Raw genomic sequence first — 21901 nt, 5'->3', positions numbered from 1 at the left:
GCGGAGCATGGGCTCTAGGCATGCAGGCTTCAGTAGTTGTGGCACGCGGGCTTAGTTGCTCCGCGGCATGTGGGATCTTCCCAGACCAGGGCTCTAACCTGTGTCCCCTGCATTGGCAGGCGGATTCTTAACCACTGCGCCACCAAGGAATTCCTGATCAGTTAGTTTTTAATGGATAACAAACCACAATATTTAATCAGAAATTTAGTGGCTCAAAATAACAAACGTTTGTTATTTCTTTTTTTTTTTTTTTCATTTGTTATTTCTAACAATTCAGCTGAGTGGCTCCTCTGGTTTGGGTTGGCTTAGCTGTGGCTGGATCATTTTGAATGGCCTCACATTCATATCTGGGGCCTCACAGTTGGGACAACAGGGACAGCTGGGATGGCTGGGGCCTCTCACCACATGGTCTCCAGTCTTCCAGGAGTCTGCGCTGGACTGTGCTTATTCTCATGCTGATGGAAATGTTCTTAGTTTAACAGTGGAAGCTGACAGGCCTCTTGAGGCCTAGGCTCGGAGCTCACACAACATCACTTCTAGTGCATTCTATTGATATCAAAGCAACTCCAAGGCCAGCTGAGATTCAAAGTAGGGAAACACACAGGGACGAATTTTGGAGCTGTGGACTAGCAAAGAACAACTCAGAAAAAAATTTCTGACTTCACAGAGCTTACATTCTAGCGAAGGGAGGCAAACAATAAGAAAATCAAAAGCAGTACTTCCCTGGTGGTCCAGTTGTTAAGACTCTGTGCTTCCACTGCAGGGGGCACAGGTTTGCTCCCTGGTCAGGGAACTAAGATCCCACATGCCGTGCAGTACAGCCAAAAAAAGAAAAAGTAAAATAATTGGTCTGTCACATAGTGATAAGTAGCACAGGAAAAAAGGAAAGCTGAAAGGGGGCTGGGGAGTGCCAGTGGTGGTGGGCAGCAATTTCAAGTAAGGAGGTCAAGGAAGACCTCATGGAAAAGATGCCATTTGAGCAAGACTGAAGGAGGTCTTTGAAAGAGCAAGCCATGTGTTATCTGGAGAAGGAGCTTGCTAGGCAGAGGGAACAGGGGCCCAGCCTGGGACTCCCAGATCATGTGATACCTTACCGGCCATTGTAAGATCTTCGGCTTTTACCTTGGGTAAAATGGTGAGCTTTTTGAGAGTTTTAAGCACTGGAGTAATATAATCTGACCTATTTTAAAGGGATTACTGTGGCTGCTATTTTGGGAAGACACAAAGCTCAAAAGTTGGCATATCTTACCTATTTTAAAAAATATTTTCAACTTATTTTTAGATGGATAGGAAATAAAAGGTAATAGATGTACATGGTATAAAATTCAAAAGATACCAAAGAATAGACAGTGAAAATAAGTCACCCTCCACCTCTGACTCCTGCCACCCCAGTACCCTACTCAGAGGTAACTATGGTTACCAGTTTCTTAGGTATTCTTCAGAAATAGCCCATGCATATACAAGCTCAATCATATCTCTATAACAAATACCTGACTTGGGTGAATGTTCTATTGGCATTGCCGAGGATGTCCAAGCTGAGAAATACCTTATTTCTTTGTCATCCCTGATGATTTTTTTCTTGCTACTTGCTTCCTTCCCCTTTTTCCTTAACACACACTAAACACTTTCAGTCTATACCTTTGACCACACTGCTTCCTCATCATAGAATGCCTTCCCATTTCTGACTATTAGAAATTTAGCCCAGGACCAGATGGCTTCACAGGCAAATTCTATCAAACATTTAGAGAAGAGCTAACACCTATCCTTCTCAAACTCTTCCAAAATATAGCAGAGGGAGGAATACTTCCAAACTCATTCTACGAGGCCACCATCACCCTGATACCAAAACCAAACAAAGGTGTCACAAGGAAAGAAAACTACAGGCCAATATCACTGATGAACATAGATGCAAAAATCCTCAACAAAATACTAGCAAACAGAATCCGACAGCACATTAAAAGGATCATACACCATGATCGAGTGGGGTTTATCCCAGGAATGCAAGGATTCTTCAATATATGCAAATAAATCAATGTGATACACCATATTAACAAGTTGAAGGAGAAAAACCATATGGTCATCTCAATAGATGCAGAGAAAGCTTTCAACAAAATTCAACACTCATTTATGATAAAAACCCTCCAGAAAGTAGGCATAGAAGGAACTCACCTCAACACAATAAAGGCCATATATGACAAACCCACAGCCAACATCGTTCTCAATGGTGAAAAACTGAAACCATTTCCACTAAGATCAGGAACAAGACAAGGTTGCCCACTCTCACCACTATTATTCAACATAGTTTTGCAAGTTTTAGCCACAGCAATCAGAGAAGAAAAAGAAATAAAAGGAATCCAAATCAGAAAAGAAGACGTAAAGCTGTCACTGTTTGCAGATAACATGATATTATATAGAGAGAATCCTAAAGATGCTACCAGAAAACTACTAGAGCTAATCAATGAATTTGGTAAAGCAGCAGGATACAAAATTAATGCACAGAAATCTCTTGCATTCCTTTACACGAATGATGAAAAACCTGTAAGAGAAATTAAGGAAACACTCCCATTTACCACTGCAATAAAAAGAATAAAATACCTATGAATAAACCTACCTAAGGAGACAAAAGACCTGTATGCAGAAAACTCTAAGACACTGATGAAAGAAATTAAAGATGATACAAACAGATGGAGAGATATACCATGTTCTTGGATTGGAAGAATCAACATTGTGAAAATGACTATACTACCCAAAGCAATCTACAGATTCAATGCAATGCCTATTAAACTACCAATGGCATTTTTCACAGAACTAGAACAAAAAATTTCACAATTTGTATGGAAACACAAAAGACCCCGAATAGCCAAACAATCTTAAGAAAGAAAAACAAAGCTGGAGGAATCAGGCTCCTTGAATTCAGACTATACAACAAAGCTACAGTAATCAAGAGAGCATGGTACTGGCACAAAAACAGAAATATAGATCAATGGAACAGGATAGAAAACCCAGAGATAAACCCATGCACATATGGTCACCTTATTTTTGATTTGAAGGCAAAAATATACAATAGAGAAAAGACAGCCTCTTCAATAAGTGGTGCTGGGAAAACTGGACAGCTACATGTAAAAGAATGAAATTAGAATGCTCCCTAACACCATATACAAAAATAAACTCAAAATGGATTAAAGACCTAAATGGAAGGCCAGACACTATAAAACTCATAGAGGAAAACATAGGCAGAACACTCTATGACATAAATCACAGCAAGATCCTTTTGGACCCACCTCCTAGAGAAATGGAAATAAAAACAAAGGTAAACAAATGGGACCTAATGAAACTTCAAAGCTTTTGCACAGCAAAGGAAACCATAAACAAGATGAAAAGACAATCCTCAGAATGGGAGAAAATATTTGCAAATGAAGAAAATATTTGCAAATGACAAAGGATTAATCTCCTAAAATTTACAAGCAGCTCATGCAGCTCAATATCAACAAAACAAACAACCCAATCCAAAAATGGACAGATGACCTAAACAGACATTTCTCCAAAGAAGATATACAGATAGCCAACAAACACAAGAATGCTTAACATCACTAATCATTAGAGAAATGCAAATCAAAACTACAATGAGGTATCACCTCACACCAGTCAGAATGGCCATCATCAAAAAATCTACAAACAATAAATGCTGGAGAGGGTGTGGAGAAAAAGAAACCCTCTTGCACTGTTGGTGGGAATGTAAATAGATACAGCCACTATGGAGAACAGTATGGAAGTTCCTTAAAAAACTAAAAATAGAACAACCATACGACCCAGCAATCCCACTACTGGGCATAAACCCTGAGAAAACCATAATTCAAAAAGAGTCATGTACCACAGTGTTCATTGCAGCACTATTTACAATTGCTAGGACATGGGACCAACCTAAATGTCCATCGACAGATGAATGGATAAAGAAGATGTGGCACATATATACAATGGCATATTACTCAGTCATAAAAAGAAAGGAAATTGAGTTATTTGTAATGAGGTGGATGGACCTAGAGTCTGTCATACAGAGTGAAGTAAGTTAGAAAGAGAAAAACAAATACCATATGCTAACACATATATATGGAATCTAAAAAAAAAAAAAAAGGTTATGAAGAACCTAGGGGCAGGGCAGGAATAAAGACGCAGATGTAGAGAATGGACTTGAGGACATGGGGAGGGGGAAGGGTAAGCTGGGACGAAGTGAGAGAGTGGCATGGACTTATATACACTACCAGTTATAAAGTAGATAGCTAGTGGGAAAGCCGCATAGCACAGGGAGGTCAACTCGGTGCTTTGTGACCACCTAGAGGGGTGGGAAAGGGAGGGTGGGAGGGAGACGCAAGAGGGAGGGGATATGGGGATATATGTATATGCATAGCTGATTCACTTTGTTATACAGCAGAAACTAACACACCACTGTAAAGCAGTTATACTCCAATAAAGACGTTTACAAAAAAGAAATTTACCCACATGTGATGATACCACCCAGATAGCCCTTCCTCTTCACCTTTCTCTCCTTTGAATCTGTTGCCCCAAGTACATCCATTGTGCTTTTTGTTTGTTTGTTTTTTGTTTTTGTTTTTGTTTTTTGCGGCACGCGGGCCTCTCACTGCTGTGGCCCCTCCCGCCGCGGAGCACAGGCTCCGGACGCGCAGGCCCAGCGGCCATGGCTCACAGGCCCAGCCACTCCGCGGCACGCGGTATCCTCCCGGACCGGGGCACGAACCCATTGTGCTCTTTTTAAAGCAACTTGGCTTGGTGTACCTCTTCACTGTAGTTTTTCCAGTCTTCCAGCTTAATAATAATTTTCCTTGATAGAATGCAAACAGGATAAAAATTTAGAAGTCCTGTTTCCTCTTTGTCATTTATTGATTTTATCTAAGCTGCACAAAGTACTGGACTATAAGAGACAAGGAATTTTCACCAGAATTTCTTCCTTCATTGAGAAAGTCTCACTATTGAAACAAAAACAAAACAGCTGAACTAAAGAGAATGTGTAGTAATGTGGTTAACTTAAATTCTGACATAAGCTCCTTATCTTCTCACAGACCAGTAACAGACAATTTGAGGTCCAGCAGCCAGTCCATGGACCGCTTGAGGAGCACTGCCTTATGCCGTCGGCTGCCAGCCATGGCATATCTGATGCTATGATAGAATTCTGCTTGCCGTTTCATAGCTCAATTTGCAACTTCCCTCAGTGGCTCCAGAGAACTCTTTCAAACTTAAAGAGGTACAGCTAAGAAACAAGCATTATTTTTGAGATGTTCCATTTGTGGGGTTTGGAATTTCAGAGGTTAGTGATACTTATAAGTTGGCAAATGTTTCCCAATCCCTTTAAGTTCACTGTTATGCAAGTTTAAAGTCATCAGCATATCTGTAGAATGCCCTTTTACAAAACCTTAAAACCTGAAGTGGAAATTCTGCCCTCTTGACACCATGTCATTAATATACATGTATGAATCAGGGTTTTATTTTCACTCAATAGCCAGCGCACCCCTCGTATGGAAGCCCCTCTGTCGGAGATCTGTCTTTTTGAGCAGGACAGAACTTATTAGCAGTTGCTTTGGATCAGAGCATGTTCTTCAGGGACAATTCACTGACTAGTTTTTAGCCACTCTGGGGCCAGTGCCAATGAAAATACAGAGAATTGATAGAATTATTATTAGGCAGGTAAATATTTCATATGAACCTTGGTTCTTGATGACATAAATCATCTTTTTTTTTTTCTATTAGCAGATGCTAAATAACCTAAGAAATCACCGTTCTGGAAACCATTTATGGTTAGATTCAGAGAAGTTAGTCTTTTTTAGTGGCTCATGCCTTTGCAATTGTTTTCTATCAATGAAGAGAGCCAAATTTACTTCACTGTCTTTAATTTCTTCCCCAGTTCCAAATATGTATTTCTAGCAGTTTATTGGATATCTCTGCCCAGGTGATTTTTCTCAACTAAATTTGAACAATGTTTCTCCACCAGATTATAAAAATAAAATTGCAAACATAATTTCCTGGGTACATACAGTTTTGGAAAGTATAACTATTTACCCCAATTACTGGGTATCAGCATCTATCCCCTACTTCCCCCTTCCTTCCTGAGCCATCCTTCCCTGTTATGTAGCAGCCATGAGGTTTGGGTGGGACTGACTTCACTTCCAGTATCACTTGTGGGCCCTCATTGGTATAAATCAATTGATGTAATCTTATCCCCCTTGCAATTGAATTTGGTCCAGATATGGCAATAAGCCAAGGCAATTAGAGAATGGAATTCCCCTGGCTCCCCAGGATTAGTTTAGGTTGGTCCAATCAGAGCAAAGTCAAGCACTTTTGTTCAGTGCATGTATGAAGTATGGCTCTCACTCCCCCAGATGTGAAAGAGCAAGCATGTAGCCCCAGCTGCTACTGCTGCTAGAAGTCACCTCATTATTAAAAGTTTATAGGAGGAGGGAGACTCCAAGAGGGAGGAGATATGGGGATATATGTATATGCATAGCTGATTCACTTTGTCATACAGCAGAAACTAACACACCACTGTAAAGCAATTATACTCCAATAAAGATGTTAAAAAAAAAGTTTATAAGAGAATCTGGACTTAGTATAAATCACATGGAGGAAAGCAGACCTGAGAGAATTTTAAAAAGAAGAAGGAGAAGCAGCTGCTGCAGCCTGGATCAAAACACGCCTATGACCTAATTTTGAACTTTTAGTTTACATGAGCCAAAATTCCTCCTTATTGTTTAAGTCAGTTTGAGTTGGATTTTCTGGGTGGTTTTTTTTTTGCCCTGTTATTTGTAACTTAGAGCAGGGGTCCCCATCCTCCCCACCCCCACCCCCTGGGCCGCACAGCAGGAGGTGAGTGGCAGCTGAGCCCCATTGCTACCCATCACTGGCATTACCGCCTGAATCATCCCAATCCCCCCAACCCCGTCCGTGGAAAAACTGTCTTCCACGAAACCGGTCCCTGGTGCCAAAAAGGTTGGGGACCACTGACTTATAGCATCCTAACTCATACAACTTCCCTACAAAAGCTATTAAAAATCAACCAATCACAAATATGTATTGGACATTAATCAAGCCACTTGAGACATACTTAAGAAGCTGAAAAGTTGGTTGTTTAAAATCTAGCTGGGGAATTCCCTGGTGGTGCAGTTGTTAGGACTCCATGCTTTCACTGATGAGGACCCAGGTTCAATCCCTGGTCGGGGAACTAAGATCCTGAAAGCCGCGCGGTGCAGCCAAAAAAAAATTTTTTTAATAAAAAATTAAAAAATGATATCTAGCTGGAAATAAGGGATGAGGATAATTGTAATAACATCAGTCACTGACTATTCAGTACTGCCTCTGTGTCAGGCACCACACTAAGTGCTTTACACATGTGATCTCACTTCATCCTCACAACAACCCCAGAATCTGAGGGTAGGTAAGATTATCCCCATTCTAGAGAAAAGAAAATGAAGGTTCAGAGAGCTTATGTACTGTCACAAAGCTAATAAGAATTATAGAAGAATCCACATCCAAATCTATGAGATGTCAGGGCTTGTGGTGCTTTTTGTGTGTGTGTGCTTTTTTTTTTAAATTTTTACTGAAATATAGTTGATTTACAATGTGTTAGTTTCAGGTGTACAGCAAAGTGATTCAGTTATACATATATATATATATATTATTCTTTTTTAGATTCTTTTCTATTATAGCTTATTACAAGATATTGAGTATAGTTCCCTGTGCTATACAGTAGGTCCTTGTTGGTTATCTATTTTATATACACTAGTGTGTATATTTTAATCCCAAACTCCTAATTTATCACTCCCCCCACCCTTGCTGGGCTTTTAGTCATGCTCTTTACATGATTCTGCTATGACATGAACTGAAGCTCAAAGAGGAAAAAATAATGTTAAAAATTGATATTTTGCAGGGGAAAAATTAAGGAATATGATATAAATAAGAGCTGAAATAAAAATATTAAGATAAATGTAAGACAAAATTAAGAAATATAAGATAAATCATAACACTAATATAACCTTCCAGAAGACCATTCCACTATAAAAAGATTTGGACCAATACCACAAGTACAAGATTTTTAAAACATACGCTCCTAACTGGTAACTTCAAATAAAATAGCAGCCATCATTATAAATATTACTAGCACTAACTCTTAGAAAATATGCCAGGTATTTCTTTAAACACTTTAGAACTATAACTTCCTATAACTCATTGAATCTTCACAAAAACCCTAGGAGGCTGGTACTACCACTGTCCCCATTTTACATATAGGGAAACTGAGGCACAAAGATGTAAAATGATTTGCCCAATGTCTCAGCAAGGAAGAGGCAGAGCAGGATTCCACCCCAGACCTTGTTGACCTCCAGAGTCCGTGCACTTTATCACCATGCTATACGTATTTAACCATGTAAAATCCTATATGACTACAACATTTGAATATCTACCATGCAAGGCTGGGAGCCAGGAAATCTCTTGGTGTAGCAGAGAGAATGAATGAAGGTTTTGGCTCCTATTGTTGTGGGGCTGGACTCAAATCCAGGCTCTGTGACTTACTAGTCCTGTGACCTTGGGCCAGTTACCATGCTTCTTTCAGCCCCAGATAAAATACTATTTACCTCCTGGAGCATTTTTTATACAGGTAGGCATTATTCTTTTCTGTTCATTCCAAGGAACACTGTTACCAAGGCAGTCTTACAGAATATCATCAAGCAGCTAGTTAATTTTAGAATATTCAATTGTTAGAATTCAGATGGACATTTAAAAAATTGGTCTGTGTGCAGGCAAAGCTTGTGCCACTGACAAGCCAAAAAAGGAAATAATTAATACCAATCAACTCACAGTACTTCTACAGAGACAAGTAAGATAATATTTATAACCGCCCTACCACAAAACTATACAAATTCTAAGCAATAGTGCAATGGGAAGTCTTGATATGCAGTTTGAATATTCTAAACATGAAAAATATTAACAAAACACACACACACTTTAAACTGGATTTAATTATACCTACCATGTCTGCAGAAGAATTGAATAACTACTTTGCACTTATCAGATCTGGTAAATATTTTGCACTTCTCTACATTTCTTTCGAGGGAATTCAGACATCTAAAGATAGGCAGAATTGACTGTAACACAAACACGTTATAGAAGAGCACATACTTAATATGGTTACTTGATTAGTTTAAAAACAACCTAACAAAAGAAGAGTAAGTATATTCGTAAATGAACAGACTGTCCTGCATGCCATTTACAAATTTTTTTTTTTTTTTTTTTTTTTTTTTTTTTTTTTTTTTTTTTTTTTGCGGTACGCGGGCCTCTCACTGCTGTGGCCTCTCCCGTTGCGGAGCACAGGCTCCGGATGCGCAGGCCCAGCGGCCATGGCTCACAGGCCCAGCCGCTCCGCGGCACGTGGGATCCTCCCAGACCGGGGCACGAACCCGCGTCCCCTGCATCGGCAGGCGGAGTCCCAACCACTGCGCCCCCAGGGAAGCCCCCTGCATGCCATTTAAACCAAGTATTAAGTACAGAATAGGTATTATGCCCTATATAATGAATATTTCTACAATACAAGAGAAAACCGTGCCCATTTATTCTTACCTTCATTTCCAATTTGCAATCTAAATTCGATATTGTGTCACTATCATTCATTTTCATCGAGGTTGACCATTGATAATGTTGAAAAAACACAGGTGAGAAGAGGACACATCCATATGCTGACCGACAAGAATTCACAGATCTTAAAGCAAGCTAGAAAAATAAAATAATAGCTATACAGGAAAAAATCAACTTTAATGATTAATTTTAAAAATTCTATTATGTTTAACATCACATTGAAGTGTGTCCGAGTAAGGCTATGGGATGTGAACTGCATGATATGGACTACATTATACACATAAGTTATAGTACTGATGTAACAGGGACTGTATTATACAGTGTGCATTTAATTTGCATATGTACACACATCTAAATGGAATATATTATATATGTGTATTAAGTCTAAAATCCTGCATGCTGAAATTGTATTTTTCTTTGTTTGTTTTTGGTAACAGGAACATATTTATAATTGTAAAAATGTAAATGCCCACAGGGGCCTTAACTTTAAAGCACAAAGTGGCAGAAGGCAATATAAAAGGGAGTAAAAAGATTGCAGCAAAATTTTCCCTCGCCTAAGGCAAGAAACTGTTAGTCAGCCAACGACTTCCACTTGGGAATGCAGGCCCCAAACTATCAGATCTTCTGAGTTTTCAACAGAATCAGGAAATTCAGATTTTTATGTGGACTCTCCCAATTACTAAGTGTTAGAAAATTATTTCATTTTTAAAAAAAAACATAGTGCAGTCCCCACAAAACATTTCTGCAAGCCTTATCTAGTCTCTTGACCACCAGTTTGTTTCTTCTGGCTTAAGTCAACTGTGTATGATTTTTAAGTTTACCACGCTCTAAATGTATTTAGATATGTAAAATAAAGATGAACAGTGAAAGGGCTGATTAGAATTTCTGGATTTCCTAGTTAACATTCAATCTGGACTGGGATTTATAAACATCTTCTTTTGCTCTTTATTAGTTAAATTTCTTACTTACACCTTTTTCAGAAGGGTCTAGCCACAGCTCATCACTAATTCGTGAGAGTGCTTGGATCGCTTTCCCAAATACTATGGAGAAAAAGAAAGGTGCCTTTTACATTCTTTTTCTCAAACAATAAAATCATAGGACTACTTCAGCATTCACAGGACTCAAGATAAATTCATAAAGAACAGTGTTTTATAGACTAATGCTACAAATTGTTTTAAGAAATACAGTATAATACCCTTGGCAAAATGCCAGACACATAGTAAGTACTCAATAAATTAACAGAATGAGGGATTTCCCTGGTGGTCTAGTGGTTAAGACTCTGTCCTCCCAATGCAGAGGGCCTGGGTTCGATCCTCAGTCAGGGAACTAGATCTAGATCCTGCGTGCTGCAACTAAGACCCAGCGCAGCCAAATATATAAATAAATATTTTTTAAAAATAATAAATTCACAGAGTGAGTGTGTGAAATAATAAAATGCAACAAAATTCTTCCTTTCTATATGTTCACAGTGTTGCGTGGAACTATTGTGGCAAGCCAGTTTCCATACTAATGCATTTTTAAACTTGGTTTAAATAAATGTATACCCCCCCACCCCCAAAAAGTGTGAAAACAGAGCATATAGGAGATGGTTTGAAGGGTTTTAATAACTTCACAGGTAGCAAAGTCAAAACAAGTCATGAGAGAGAAATGAGAGGAATTCAAGATGTATCTCTGATGTCTGAGCACAGAACATGCCAGATTTTCCCAGAAAACACAGTTAGATGCCCTGTCAGAAAGAGAGGCCAGGGATGGATGAAATATTGGTCTTATCTGGTATGACACCATTTGTGTTCTTATAAATTATGAATAAGTAAAAAATATGGCAAACAGATATGGGATACTATGATGCAATAAAAATGGATGGCCATATCAATCCATGGAAAAGTAGAAAAAAGGAAAAATAATTTCAGAACATAAAATCAGATTATTATGCTTAAGAATCAGAGTTGGCTGGCTTCCCTGGTGGCGCAGTGATTAAGAATCCGCCTGCCAATGCAGGAGACATGGGTTCGAGCCCTGGTCCGGGAAGATGCCACATGCCGTGGAGCAACTAAGCCTGTGCGCCACAACTACTGAGCCTGCGCTCTACAGCCCGTGAGCCACAACTACTGAGCCCACGTGCCACAACTACTGAAGCCCATGCGCCTAAAACCCATGCTCCACAACAAGAGAAGCCACCGCAATGAGAAGCCCGTGCACCGCAACGAGGAATAGCCCCCGCTCGCCGCAACTACAGAAATCCCGCGCGCAGCAACGAAGACCCAACACAGCCAAAATTAAATAGTTAAATAAATTTAAAAAAAAAAAGAAGAATCAGAGTTGGGGGAATTCCCTGGTGGTCTGGTGGTTAGGATGCCGCAATTCCACTGCCAAGGGCCCGGGTTCAATCCCTCGTGGGGGAACTGAGATCCCTCAAGCTGCACGTCACGGCCGGAAGTGGGGGTGCAGGCCTCAAACTGAGAAAGAGAGGATGACTAGGGGGAAAAAAAGAGGCATTTGTCCCTTTTTACCACTTCACATTCACCACTTCTTCCTGGAGCTAACTAATGAAGACCTTTCATTCATTCAATGAATATTTATTGAGCACCTAGTATGTTCCAAGGACGGTACAAGCCAAGGCAATGGGGGTATAGCAATGAATAAGATGGGTTTACAGCTCCTGCCCTCACAGGGCTTAGAGTTATGGAGGAGAAACAAATTTAAACAATCATACAAATAATCACTTATTGAGAACTAAGGTACACACTGCAAGAGAGAACTTTCTAGAACTCTGAGAACATGCAACAATGGGGGGGCTTGTGCTTCCCTTTCCTGTTCATTAATAGTGTTCCATAGAAGTCGTCAACACAGGGGAAGCCGGCTGCAACACAAGATGCCTTTCAATAATCACTTTCAGGTTATGATCTGTACGACCATTACTTTTCTAAATAGAGACTTTCTGGAGTAACTTACATGTTTAAAGTACCATTTACAATAAACAATAGTTCTTATACATTCCCATTCATTACTGAGCTCTTTACCTGCATTTTATTCCTACAATAAACCCTATAATGAAGATGCTGTTACTATTCTCATTTTACAGATGAGAAAACTGAGCCCTGAAGTGATTCCGTGGTTTGTCCTAGGTCATACATTAAAAATGCTAGAATTTGGGGAAAAAAACAGGTTTATGCTTTTTTCTCATGGCACTAAAATACTTCCACTGTCCAAGCATTGTCTTTCCCAACTTTCCACACAGTTCTTATCGTCCCGAGTTTGAAGCTGCCCTTCCAATATCTGTCCGGATAGTGCAACTTCATTTTATGGACACCTATGAATATAAATATTGTGCATAAATAAAAGCAGATGGGCCGTCATTCGCCCCTCAGAAGCTAACAGGACCCTGGGTGGGTGGGTGCCGGCCGTGGCCAGGCCTTGTGTCCTCAGCCCCTAGGCAGAAAGACAAAGGTCAAGAAACTAGACGATGGTGGAAGCTTCCCCATGAACCCCAGGCTTTCCCTTTTCTACAGAGAAAGGCAAAAAAGGCCTCTGCACCTTTCACCTGACTGCCATTCATCCAGCACTTCAGCATGGCTGCAATCCCTAAAAAAGTCAGTCACTCTGCGCGCCTTAGCTCGAGGGCCCCAGGTGCCCGGATGTTGCCCGCGCTTTTGGAAACTTCGCGATCTTGGCCACCGCCCCACCACAATTTCCCAAAGAACAACTTCGCTTTACGGCGGGGAAGAGCCTATGCGGGCCCCCGTAGAGCTGTCTCTCGCCGACTTCTCTTTTCATTGGTTGTGAGCGAGGTGGGCGGGTCGTCTAGGCGTCTGAGGAAGAGAGGGCGGCGGCGGTTGTGGTGACTGAGCGGAGCCCAGTGACAGGATGGTGAGAGCGGCAGTCGCGGCGACCGAGGCCTGTCTCTCTGTTGGGGTGCTGCGTCGTTGGGAGACGCTGGGAGTCTCTGGGAGAGGGCTTAAGCGATCCCGGAGGCCGTGGCGGGCGCGGCCGGGGCCCGAGCCTGGGGAAAGACAAGGGAGGAAAGAGAGCGGCCACCTCTGGGTGCGGCCAGCCCTGGCCTCGCAGCCCAGCCCCAGGAGCCACAGACGACGTCCGGGGGTGCGGTGGGGTGGGAAAGGGTCCCTTTCAGCTGCTGCTTCTGTCACGAGCTCCTCACGCCCGAGCCGGGGAAGGCCTTTGGGCCTGTGCCTCGAGCGTCCCAGAGAAAGGAGCACGGGAACTCCGCCGTTTCCAGACATTTCCTTGCTCCTTTCGCTCAAAAAGCACCTCCCGCTAGTAGGTAACCCACCGGTTACCACCCCCATGTGGCGAAAGCTGGCTTCTCGGAGGCAAAACGGGAAGAAGCAAGCACAATTCGCTACCCATTTGAGTTTGCTGTCTAGAGAAAGGGGATAAGAACTATTCCCTTCGCCCCTGAAATAACGTGCAGCTGCCATTGAAATGTGGCAGTGGGCCCTGAAAAGGACTGGATTTAGCTTTTAGGGTTGCTGGAACTACTTCCTCAGGCTGCTGCGAGCCTTTGGAGCAGGATTCTTTAATGGTTTTCGAACTCGTTGAAATGGTTTGGAAATTTTACGTTTTGGAACGTTTTTCTGGTGAAAGAGCCATTGTTGGCAGCAAGGAGTAGTTTGGGAAGCTTTACCTCATTCGTCCATCAGATTGGCCCAGATCATCCCCTCACCCCCAGTAGGTCGGTACCCTAAGACCTGCCTACGTGAAAACTCGGGAACTGCTGCCAGAGAGGGCTAATAGCGGTAATCAGATTTTCCAAGTGCCCTTGACCCCCTACAAAGTGAAGAACGGTTTTAAAAGAATTTCTGATGATCTTGGTATTTGTGTTGGTGAAGAGACTTCTCTCTCTGATGAACATCCATTGCATTTTTAAGATGATCGTGATTCTATGACCAGCAGCCTTTAAGGTGCCTTATAGACGTGACAGCCAAAGATTCATGGTCTCTGGTTCTTTAGCTTCTTTATGTATGTTAGAGACTTTAATCCCACTTTTGATTTTTGCTTCTAAACAGACTCCAGATTAGAGTAGTCCAGTTTACAGTAATTTTGAGACAGTTATCCCTGGGAGAAGATGAAATTACCTGACATGATTTCTATATTAATGTTTCTGAGGTTTTTTTGAGAGGTGAACACTTTTTCAGGGTAGTTGTACTGAAGTATCACTTTTCATGTGAAATAGAACTGGGCAAAATTTAGAGTTAGTCGATTCTTTTACAATTAAAAGCATTTTATTTGGCAAAAGAGACCAGAAATGTTCAATATACAGTAGTATCCAGAGTCTATGGGCAGCAAATTCAAGTGTGGGGAAAGTCCAGATTTAGCTGGAGGAAGGTGTCTGCTTTTATCATCCAGTACATCCAATACTTGATAATGTATTCATAGTGCTGTGTTAGATCTTCTGTACAAAATGACCTAGCTGCAGCATAATTTTCCAACTACTAGAATTTTAAACATAGGAGGATTAAAATCAGTATACTTGAAGAATAATTAGTCCCAAAGGATCCAGAAAATGTTAGCTTTCATTTAAGTTATTGCTGATGAATTTTCCAAATAAAATTCTAAACAGAACAGGAAACAAAACGGATGGGAGTCAAAGTGGCGAATGAGATTAGGAAAAGCAGAAAAAATTTTAAGTGTGTGTGTGTGAGAGAGAGGGATATTTAATAGTACAGCAAATGATTCTTTTGGTATTGTTTTGAGCAAAGCTGATTTTTAACATTTTCTTTCATAACACTCAGAAATCATTAACAGTTGTTTGCATATTCATTCGATGAGTTTTTTGTTCTTTTTTTGGTTTGTTTCTTTTCGTTGCTTTCTTTTAACATTGGTCATGTTTCACCCTTTTTTTTTTCATTCCCCTGTCTGCAATCAACTTCTTCATTCCACTAAGGCTGGGCACAGAGTAAGTTTCTTCTCTTAGCTCCTACTAACAATGGTGGTTGGGTGCTGTTACTGGGATTTCACCCTTTTATGTCTATCAAATAGGAAGTAACCAAATTCCTATGCTTTGATTAGGTTGGTTCTTTATTTAAATTTAACAAGACTGCCATTTCCAGGATCTTTTGCTGTCTTAAAAGACTCTGTAATCTATGTCTAACCTGAACTGTCCAAAGTGTGGAATTTGGGCAAAGACACTGCTCAAAGTATGGTATTTGTTACGTGACACTATTCCCCCTATAACTTAAAAAGCTGCAGGAAATCAAAGTCCTAGTAAGGATCCTTACTAATTTGAAGTAGTTTCTGTGTGGCCATTCATAGTTATATCTTTAGACTGCTAATAGTCTAGGTACACTTGGGCATAATCCTCAGTGCATTATAGAATTTAGGTCATAGATCATTATAAAGTATCATGTCTTACTAATGTTTGTTCTACCACATTCAGATTGAACAGCTCATTCATTATTAGGCCCAAACATTTTCAACCTGTTATAGACATATACCCTTAATTTATGAGTTTGAGGTTCTTTTTTTTTAATATAGAAATCTATTTTTTTACCTTTTTCTCTAATGCCAGCTTCCCACATTAACTATGTACTTCAATCCATATCTGAAGGGATCCCCCTCTAAAGATGAAGATTATTCTATCTCCAGGTACTTTTGTATTGATTATCACTGAGGGTGGAAACTATGTGGTGGTTTTTAGTTTTATAGATGTTTTGTCCACTAAGATCTGGATTGAAACAATATGTCATTGAGCAAATACCAGCTGAAACTACTCTTTGTAAAGAAGCTTATTTAATAATTTCTTTTAAAGTGAGCTAGTTTTGTAAGCTTGTGTTACCTCAGTTACTTTATGTCCTGATAACATTTCCTTTCCTTTGTAATCATTTTGATATTTGTTGCAAGATGAATCAAGCTTACTGTGGTAATAATTTTAATTTTACACATTTTAGTTTTGATTAATTTCAACTTACAAAGTCTGTAGTGGCCAAACTTTGCTGTTTATCCTGTTTTAAATATTTAATGTTTTCTTTGGTAATATTAAAGAATAGTCATGCGTTCTTTAGAACCAGTTAATGGGCATGTACATTTATGGATGAGATGTCTGTGTGGGAAAGCATCCTGTCATAGAATGAAGGTGCTTATACTGTCTGCAGCCATACCACCCTGAACGCGCCAGATCTCGTCTGAAGGTGCTTATACCAATGGACATGGAGAAATTGATTCTCTTGTTCTTTGGAGGGCGAATACTATTTTTAAATGATCTTTTTGACATTATTGTGTTAAATGGTGTATATAGTCAAATCTTGAAATTTTAAAATTAAAAATCTGCAGGATTGAGGTTTTTTAATTCTTTTATTTTTATATGCAGAATTTGTTTCTGTCATCTGAGATTGTTCCAATTCTAAACCACCTCCTGCTGAATTCATCACTTATTTAGCTGATCTCTCTTTTTTTTAATGCTCTAATGCACAGGAAAGATTGATATATTGTTTTAAGTTTGGGAACTAAACTGAGGATACATAGACAATTTAATCTAGACAAAAATATGACAGTCAGGATTTCTAATGATGAAGGAAAGAGAAGATAAAAAAATTATAGTTCAGAAGCACATGTTTGCCCTATTGAAACTCTTTGCAACATAGGCTGTTTTTATTCCCCTGCAATGTATAGTTAATATTTTAAGTAACAAATACTGTAAATTTTGGCTACTGTCCCTCCAAATAGTTGTCAGTCTAGTAAATTATAGAATTAACTTTTTTTCCTCTATCATTATAATTTTAACCATTCTTTTTATTAACATCCCTGGAATCAATATATGATGTTTTACATTAAAACTGCAGAAATGTGAATTACCATATCAAATTCCGTAGGGCCCGGTAGTATATTTTTCATTTTTCAGTTTTTTTGAGTGTAATTTATAGGTCTCTAAATGAATCGCTTTAGAAAGCTTGATTTTATTCTTGATAAATAGAATGATTACCTGTATTGTGTGCACACCTATTTATGACCAAAATAAACTAAGATTGATTTAGAATCATATGTGTGTTTGTTTAAGTGGTCATGATAGGAACTGTGTGAATAACTTCTGCTCTTTTGGGCTTTGGAATCTCTGATTAGTTTAATTTAAAAGAGGACTTATGGGAGGAGAATATCTTGTTTTGAAATCATGTTTAACATTACACCTTTTCTCACCTTGACACTTTAAAGTTGGTGTTGGTATTAGGAGACCTGCACATCCCACACCGGTGCAACAGTTTGCCAGCTAAATTCAAAAAACTGCTGGTGCCAGGAAAGATTCAGCACATTCTCTGCACTGGGAACCTTTGTACCAAAGAGAGTTATGACTATCTCAAGACTCTGGCTGGTGATGTTCATATTGTGAGAGGAGACTTCGATGAGGTGATGTACTTCCCTTTCCCTTCCCAAATATTTCCTTTCCTTTTTTTTTTTCCTGTTGTGTTGATTATATATTAATTAAATATTTCCTTTTCTTGATTTTTATATATATAAGGTTTATTTTTGAAACCAGAGTTTCTCAACTGGTAAGGTTTGTTTTGCTTTTTTTTAAGTTTTCCAATGTAAAATTATTGCACATACCCCTCCCTTACAGTTTGAAAATCACTGATTTTAGACTACTTAATAAACATATTACATACTTGTTCTAATTAAATTGATATGGTTTTGTCACTATTTTTTGTAGTACTATCATTTAGTTTATAAAGTTTTTGTCAGGAACTTACCCCGCCACCACCTCTGTTACCCAAGGTACTTATCACTTTACTGTGTTCCAGCTTCCTGACTCTATCCTTGCTCCCTCCACAGTTTATTCTCCATGTAGCAACCAGAGTGATCCTTTGTAGGTGAAGTAAGATTACATCACTTCTCTGCTGAAAACCCTGTCATGGCTCCCTATCTCAAAGGTTAACTATAAACAGGCATGAGGGAGTTTTGAGGAGGGGATAGATTTTTCTATATCTTACTGTGGCAGTGCTTACACAACTGTATGCATTTGTCAAAACTCCTTGAATTGTACACCAGAAAGGGTAATTTTCCTGTATGTAAATTTTACCTCAATAAACCTAACTTTAAAAAAAAAATAAGGAGTTCTGGAGTTCCAACTTTGCCCATTAATTAATAATGAGATTTTAGGCAAGTTACATCCTCTTTCTTAGTTCCCTACTATGTAAATATGACTGGAATAGATGATTTTTAAGACCCCTGACAGTGCTAACATTGTATGACCTAGATTAATAAACCTGATTCTAGTATGAAAATTTTATTTTTTATTCCTGGGAATATAAGCTTTTTCATAAACTATTTAAATTCATTGGTGCTTTTTTTTTTTTTTGGTGTTAAGTTTGAATAAACTAGAGGTGGCATGAAAGTGAAAAGTGGGGTGGGGGGATGAGAAGGGAAGGGGCAAACATCTTGTCAATAATTCGAGTATATGTTTGCCATTTGTTAAAAATATATTAGGGGTTCTGTTTATGATATGCTAAAGATAGTTTCGGTAGCAAGAATTAAATTTTTTGCTTGACCCTGGAGCCATACTACCAGGGTTTGGATCTTGGCTCAAACACTTAATAACGTGTGCTCCTAGGCAAGTTATTTTAACTTCTCTGTGCCTCAGTTTCCTCATCCATAAAATGGGGGGTCATAATAGAACCTACCTCTTAGGATTGTTTGTAATTATTACATAGGTTGATATTTATAAACTTCTTAGAATAGTGCCTGGTTCATACTAAGTGCTACATAAGTTTAACTATCATTATTATTTTAAGCCATCTAGGTAACTATTAAAGCCTGGGATATAATTTGAACATATCCTAGCTTACAGGTCATATTCCTTGGATTCTTAAATAGAGGAAACATAAATTTGGGGGAATTATCCTCTACAGAAAGCCGAAAAGAACTCATATTCTATAAAAATAAACTCAACAAAGGGATTGCATGATAAGTTCCAGTTTACCTAAAGTAAATTATGTTTTGAGCACTGTTGCAGCCTTAGAGATTGAGAAGAAATCAAATATTTAACAAATATGTTGGTTGTGGAGCACTGTAGTAAAACACCCATATGAGATTGAATATTTAAGAAGGTTATTTTTTAAACCTCTATGTCTCTAAAACATTTGTTTTTCTTATGTCTATTTCATATTTTAGAATCTGAATTATCCAGAACAGAAAGTTGTAACTGTTGGGCAGTTCAAAATTGGTTTGATCCATGGACATCAAGTTATTCCATGGGGAGATATGGCCAGCTTAGCCCTGTTGCAGAGGCAGTTTGATGTGGATATCCTTATTTCAGGACACACACATAAATTTGAAGCATTTGAGCATGAAAATAAATTCTACATTAATCCAGGTTCTGCCACTGGAGCATATAATGCCTTGGAAACGTGAGTAGTATGCAATTTGGGAATTTGGGGGTTTCATAAAGTTAATAATTGTACAAGTGACATTTCATAAAAGAGAAATGTGATTGTTTAAATAATTATAGCCTTTTTGGCAATCTTCTATTGGTGATTATTCTTTTTAATATGTCTAACAACCAGATTTCTCCTTGAATCCAAATTGTCATCCTAAATTGAAATTTATAGTGCTACTGCTTTTTAGTACAAAACACTGACATTATTTATATTTTCTTCCAGAAACATTATTCCTTCATTTGTGTTGATGGATATCCAGGCTTCTACAGTTGTCACTTATGTGTATCAGCTAATTGGAGACGACGTGAAAGTAGAACGAATTGAATACAAAAAATCTTAAAGTGAGGCGTGTCCTGATGATGTTTCTGTTGGGCTTTTTTTTTTTTTCATTCCCCTGTTCAACTCAAGTAATTAAATGTTTAAGAGCCACAAAATTGTATCACTTTTATAATATTTTGCAGTAAAATGTAATCTCGTCTTCTGTTAATACAATGTTCTAAGCTTCTTGTAAACTATAAGATTATATTTAGTTTAAGTATATGATTTCTATGAAACAACATCCACCACACAGTAAATGGTCACATGTTAAGAAAAATTTATCCTTGTAAATATCTTCATAGTTGATATTTGGAACTTTACTACCAAAGTAGTGCATGAGGAGAAAGAATCTAGATTTTCTTGTATACATTCTTCTCTTCTCCAGTAATAAACAGTTACCTTTCATTTATACTTTCTTGATAAACTATTTTAATTTTTAAAAATTATGAAAATAAGAGGCCAAATGAAACTGCAGGCAAGTGTTACAGTGATAAGGTAGATGAGATGACCTTTCAGAGCTCTTTCTTAAAACGTTCTAGGTCATAATGTTGGACTCAGATTTTATTAACTAAATAGAATACCATATTGACATAGTAAATCATCAGTGATTCTTCAGACTGTTGCTTTTAAGTGCACTATTCTTTACGTTTTAACAACAAAAAAAATTTTTTTAAACACTACTATTTAATTTGAAAAGATACGTGCACTCCAGTGTTCATAGCAACATTATTTACAATTGCCAAGATATGAAAACAACCTAAGGGTCCATCAACAGAAGAGTGGATAAAGAAGATGTGGTGTGTATGTGTGTGTGTGTATATACACACATACATACATACGTACATACACAGTGTAATATTACTCAGCCATAAAAAAGAGTGAACTTTTGCCATTTGCAACAATATGGATGGACTTGGAGGGCATTATGCTAAGTGAAGTAAGTCAGATAGAGCAAGACAAATTACTGTATGATATCACTTATATGTGGAATCTAAAAAATAAACTAGTGAATATAACAAAAAGGAAACAGATGTAGAGAACAAACTAGTGGTTACCAGTGGGGAGAGGGAAGTGGGGAGAGGCAAGATAGGGTAGAGGATCAAGAGATACAAACTATTATGTATAAATAAATAAGCTACGAGGATATATTATACATCACAAAGAATATAGCCAATATTTTACAATAACTATAAATGGAGTATAACCTTTAAAAATTGTGAATCACTATGTTGTACACCTGCAACTTACATAATAGTGTATATCAACTATACCTCAAAAGAAAGTTAAAATTTTAAAAAATAAAATTTTAAAACACTAATGTTCTAAAACATTTAGAAGGCAAGCACACTAGAGCAAAAATGTAATGTGAACAATCCTTTCATTAATACAACTATTCCCAACTTAAATCTAGTTTGAGAGTCCAAGTGGCAGTTTTCATAAAATAGGGCAAATTGATATTTCCATTTTTAACTTGTGTTCAAGCAGATAATATTTATTGAGCAAGCCAGGATGTTACCTCTATCATGCTATTCTATATCAGGATATTAAGAGTTTTCCTCAGCCTGATC

The 21901-nt window shown here is 38.5% G+C and overlaps 2 protein-coding genes across 2 annotated transcripts in view; one reads left to right on the top strand and one right to left on the bottom strand.

The window, feature by feature from the left end:
* Positions 1–13407, bottom strand: part of RAD9B (RAD9 checkpoint clamp component B) — a gene marked incomplete at its 3' end in the record, with an annotated part of 30899 nt that extends 17492 nt beyond the window's left edge. The window contains exons 1-4 of the mRNA XM_079717054.1: positions 13168–13407; positions 10603–10673; positions 9619–9768; positions 9032–9146 (exon numbers count right to left, since the gene is read on the bottom strand). Of these exons, the coding sequence (XP_079573180.1) occupies positions 9032–9146; positions 9619–9768; positions 10603–10673; positions 13168–13204 (373 nt within the window). The 5' untranslated portion in view covers positions 13205–13407. The remainder of the gene's footprint in view (positions 1–9031; positions 9147–9618; positions 9769–10602; positions 10674–13167) is intronic.
* Positions 13408–13458: 51 nt separating this feature from the next.
* On the top strand, positions 13459–20449 carry VPS29 (VPS29 retromer complex component). The gene is made up of 4 exons (XM_079717055.1): positions 13459–13500; positions 17797–17988; positions 19750–19985; positions 20238–20449. The coding sequence occupies exons 1-4, from the start codon at positions 13498–13500 to the stop codon at positions 20353–20355; spliced, it is 549 nt and encodes a 182-aa protein (XP_079573181.1). The 5' UTR covers positions 13459–13497; the 3' UTR covers positions 20356–20449.
* The last annotated feature ends 1452 nt before the right edge of the window (positions 20450–21901 follow it).

The sequence above is a fragment of the Hyperoodon ampullatus genome, assembly GCF_949752795.1.
Source record: "Hyperoodon ampullatus genome assembly, chromosome: 13".
Classification (NCBI taxonomy): Eukaryota; Metazoa; Chordata; class Mammalia; order Artiodactyla; family Ziphiidae; genus Hyperoodon; species Hyperoodon ampullatus.
This window is presented reverse-complemented; position numbering and strand designations above follow the sequence as displayed.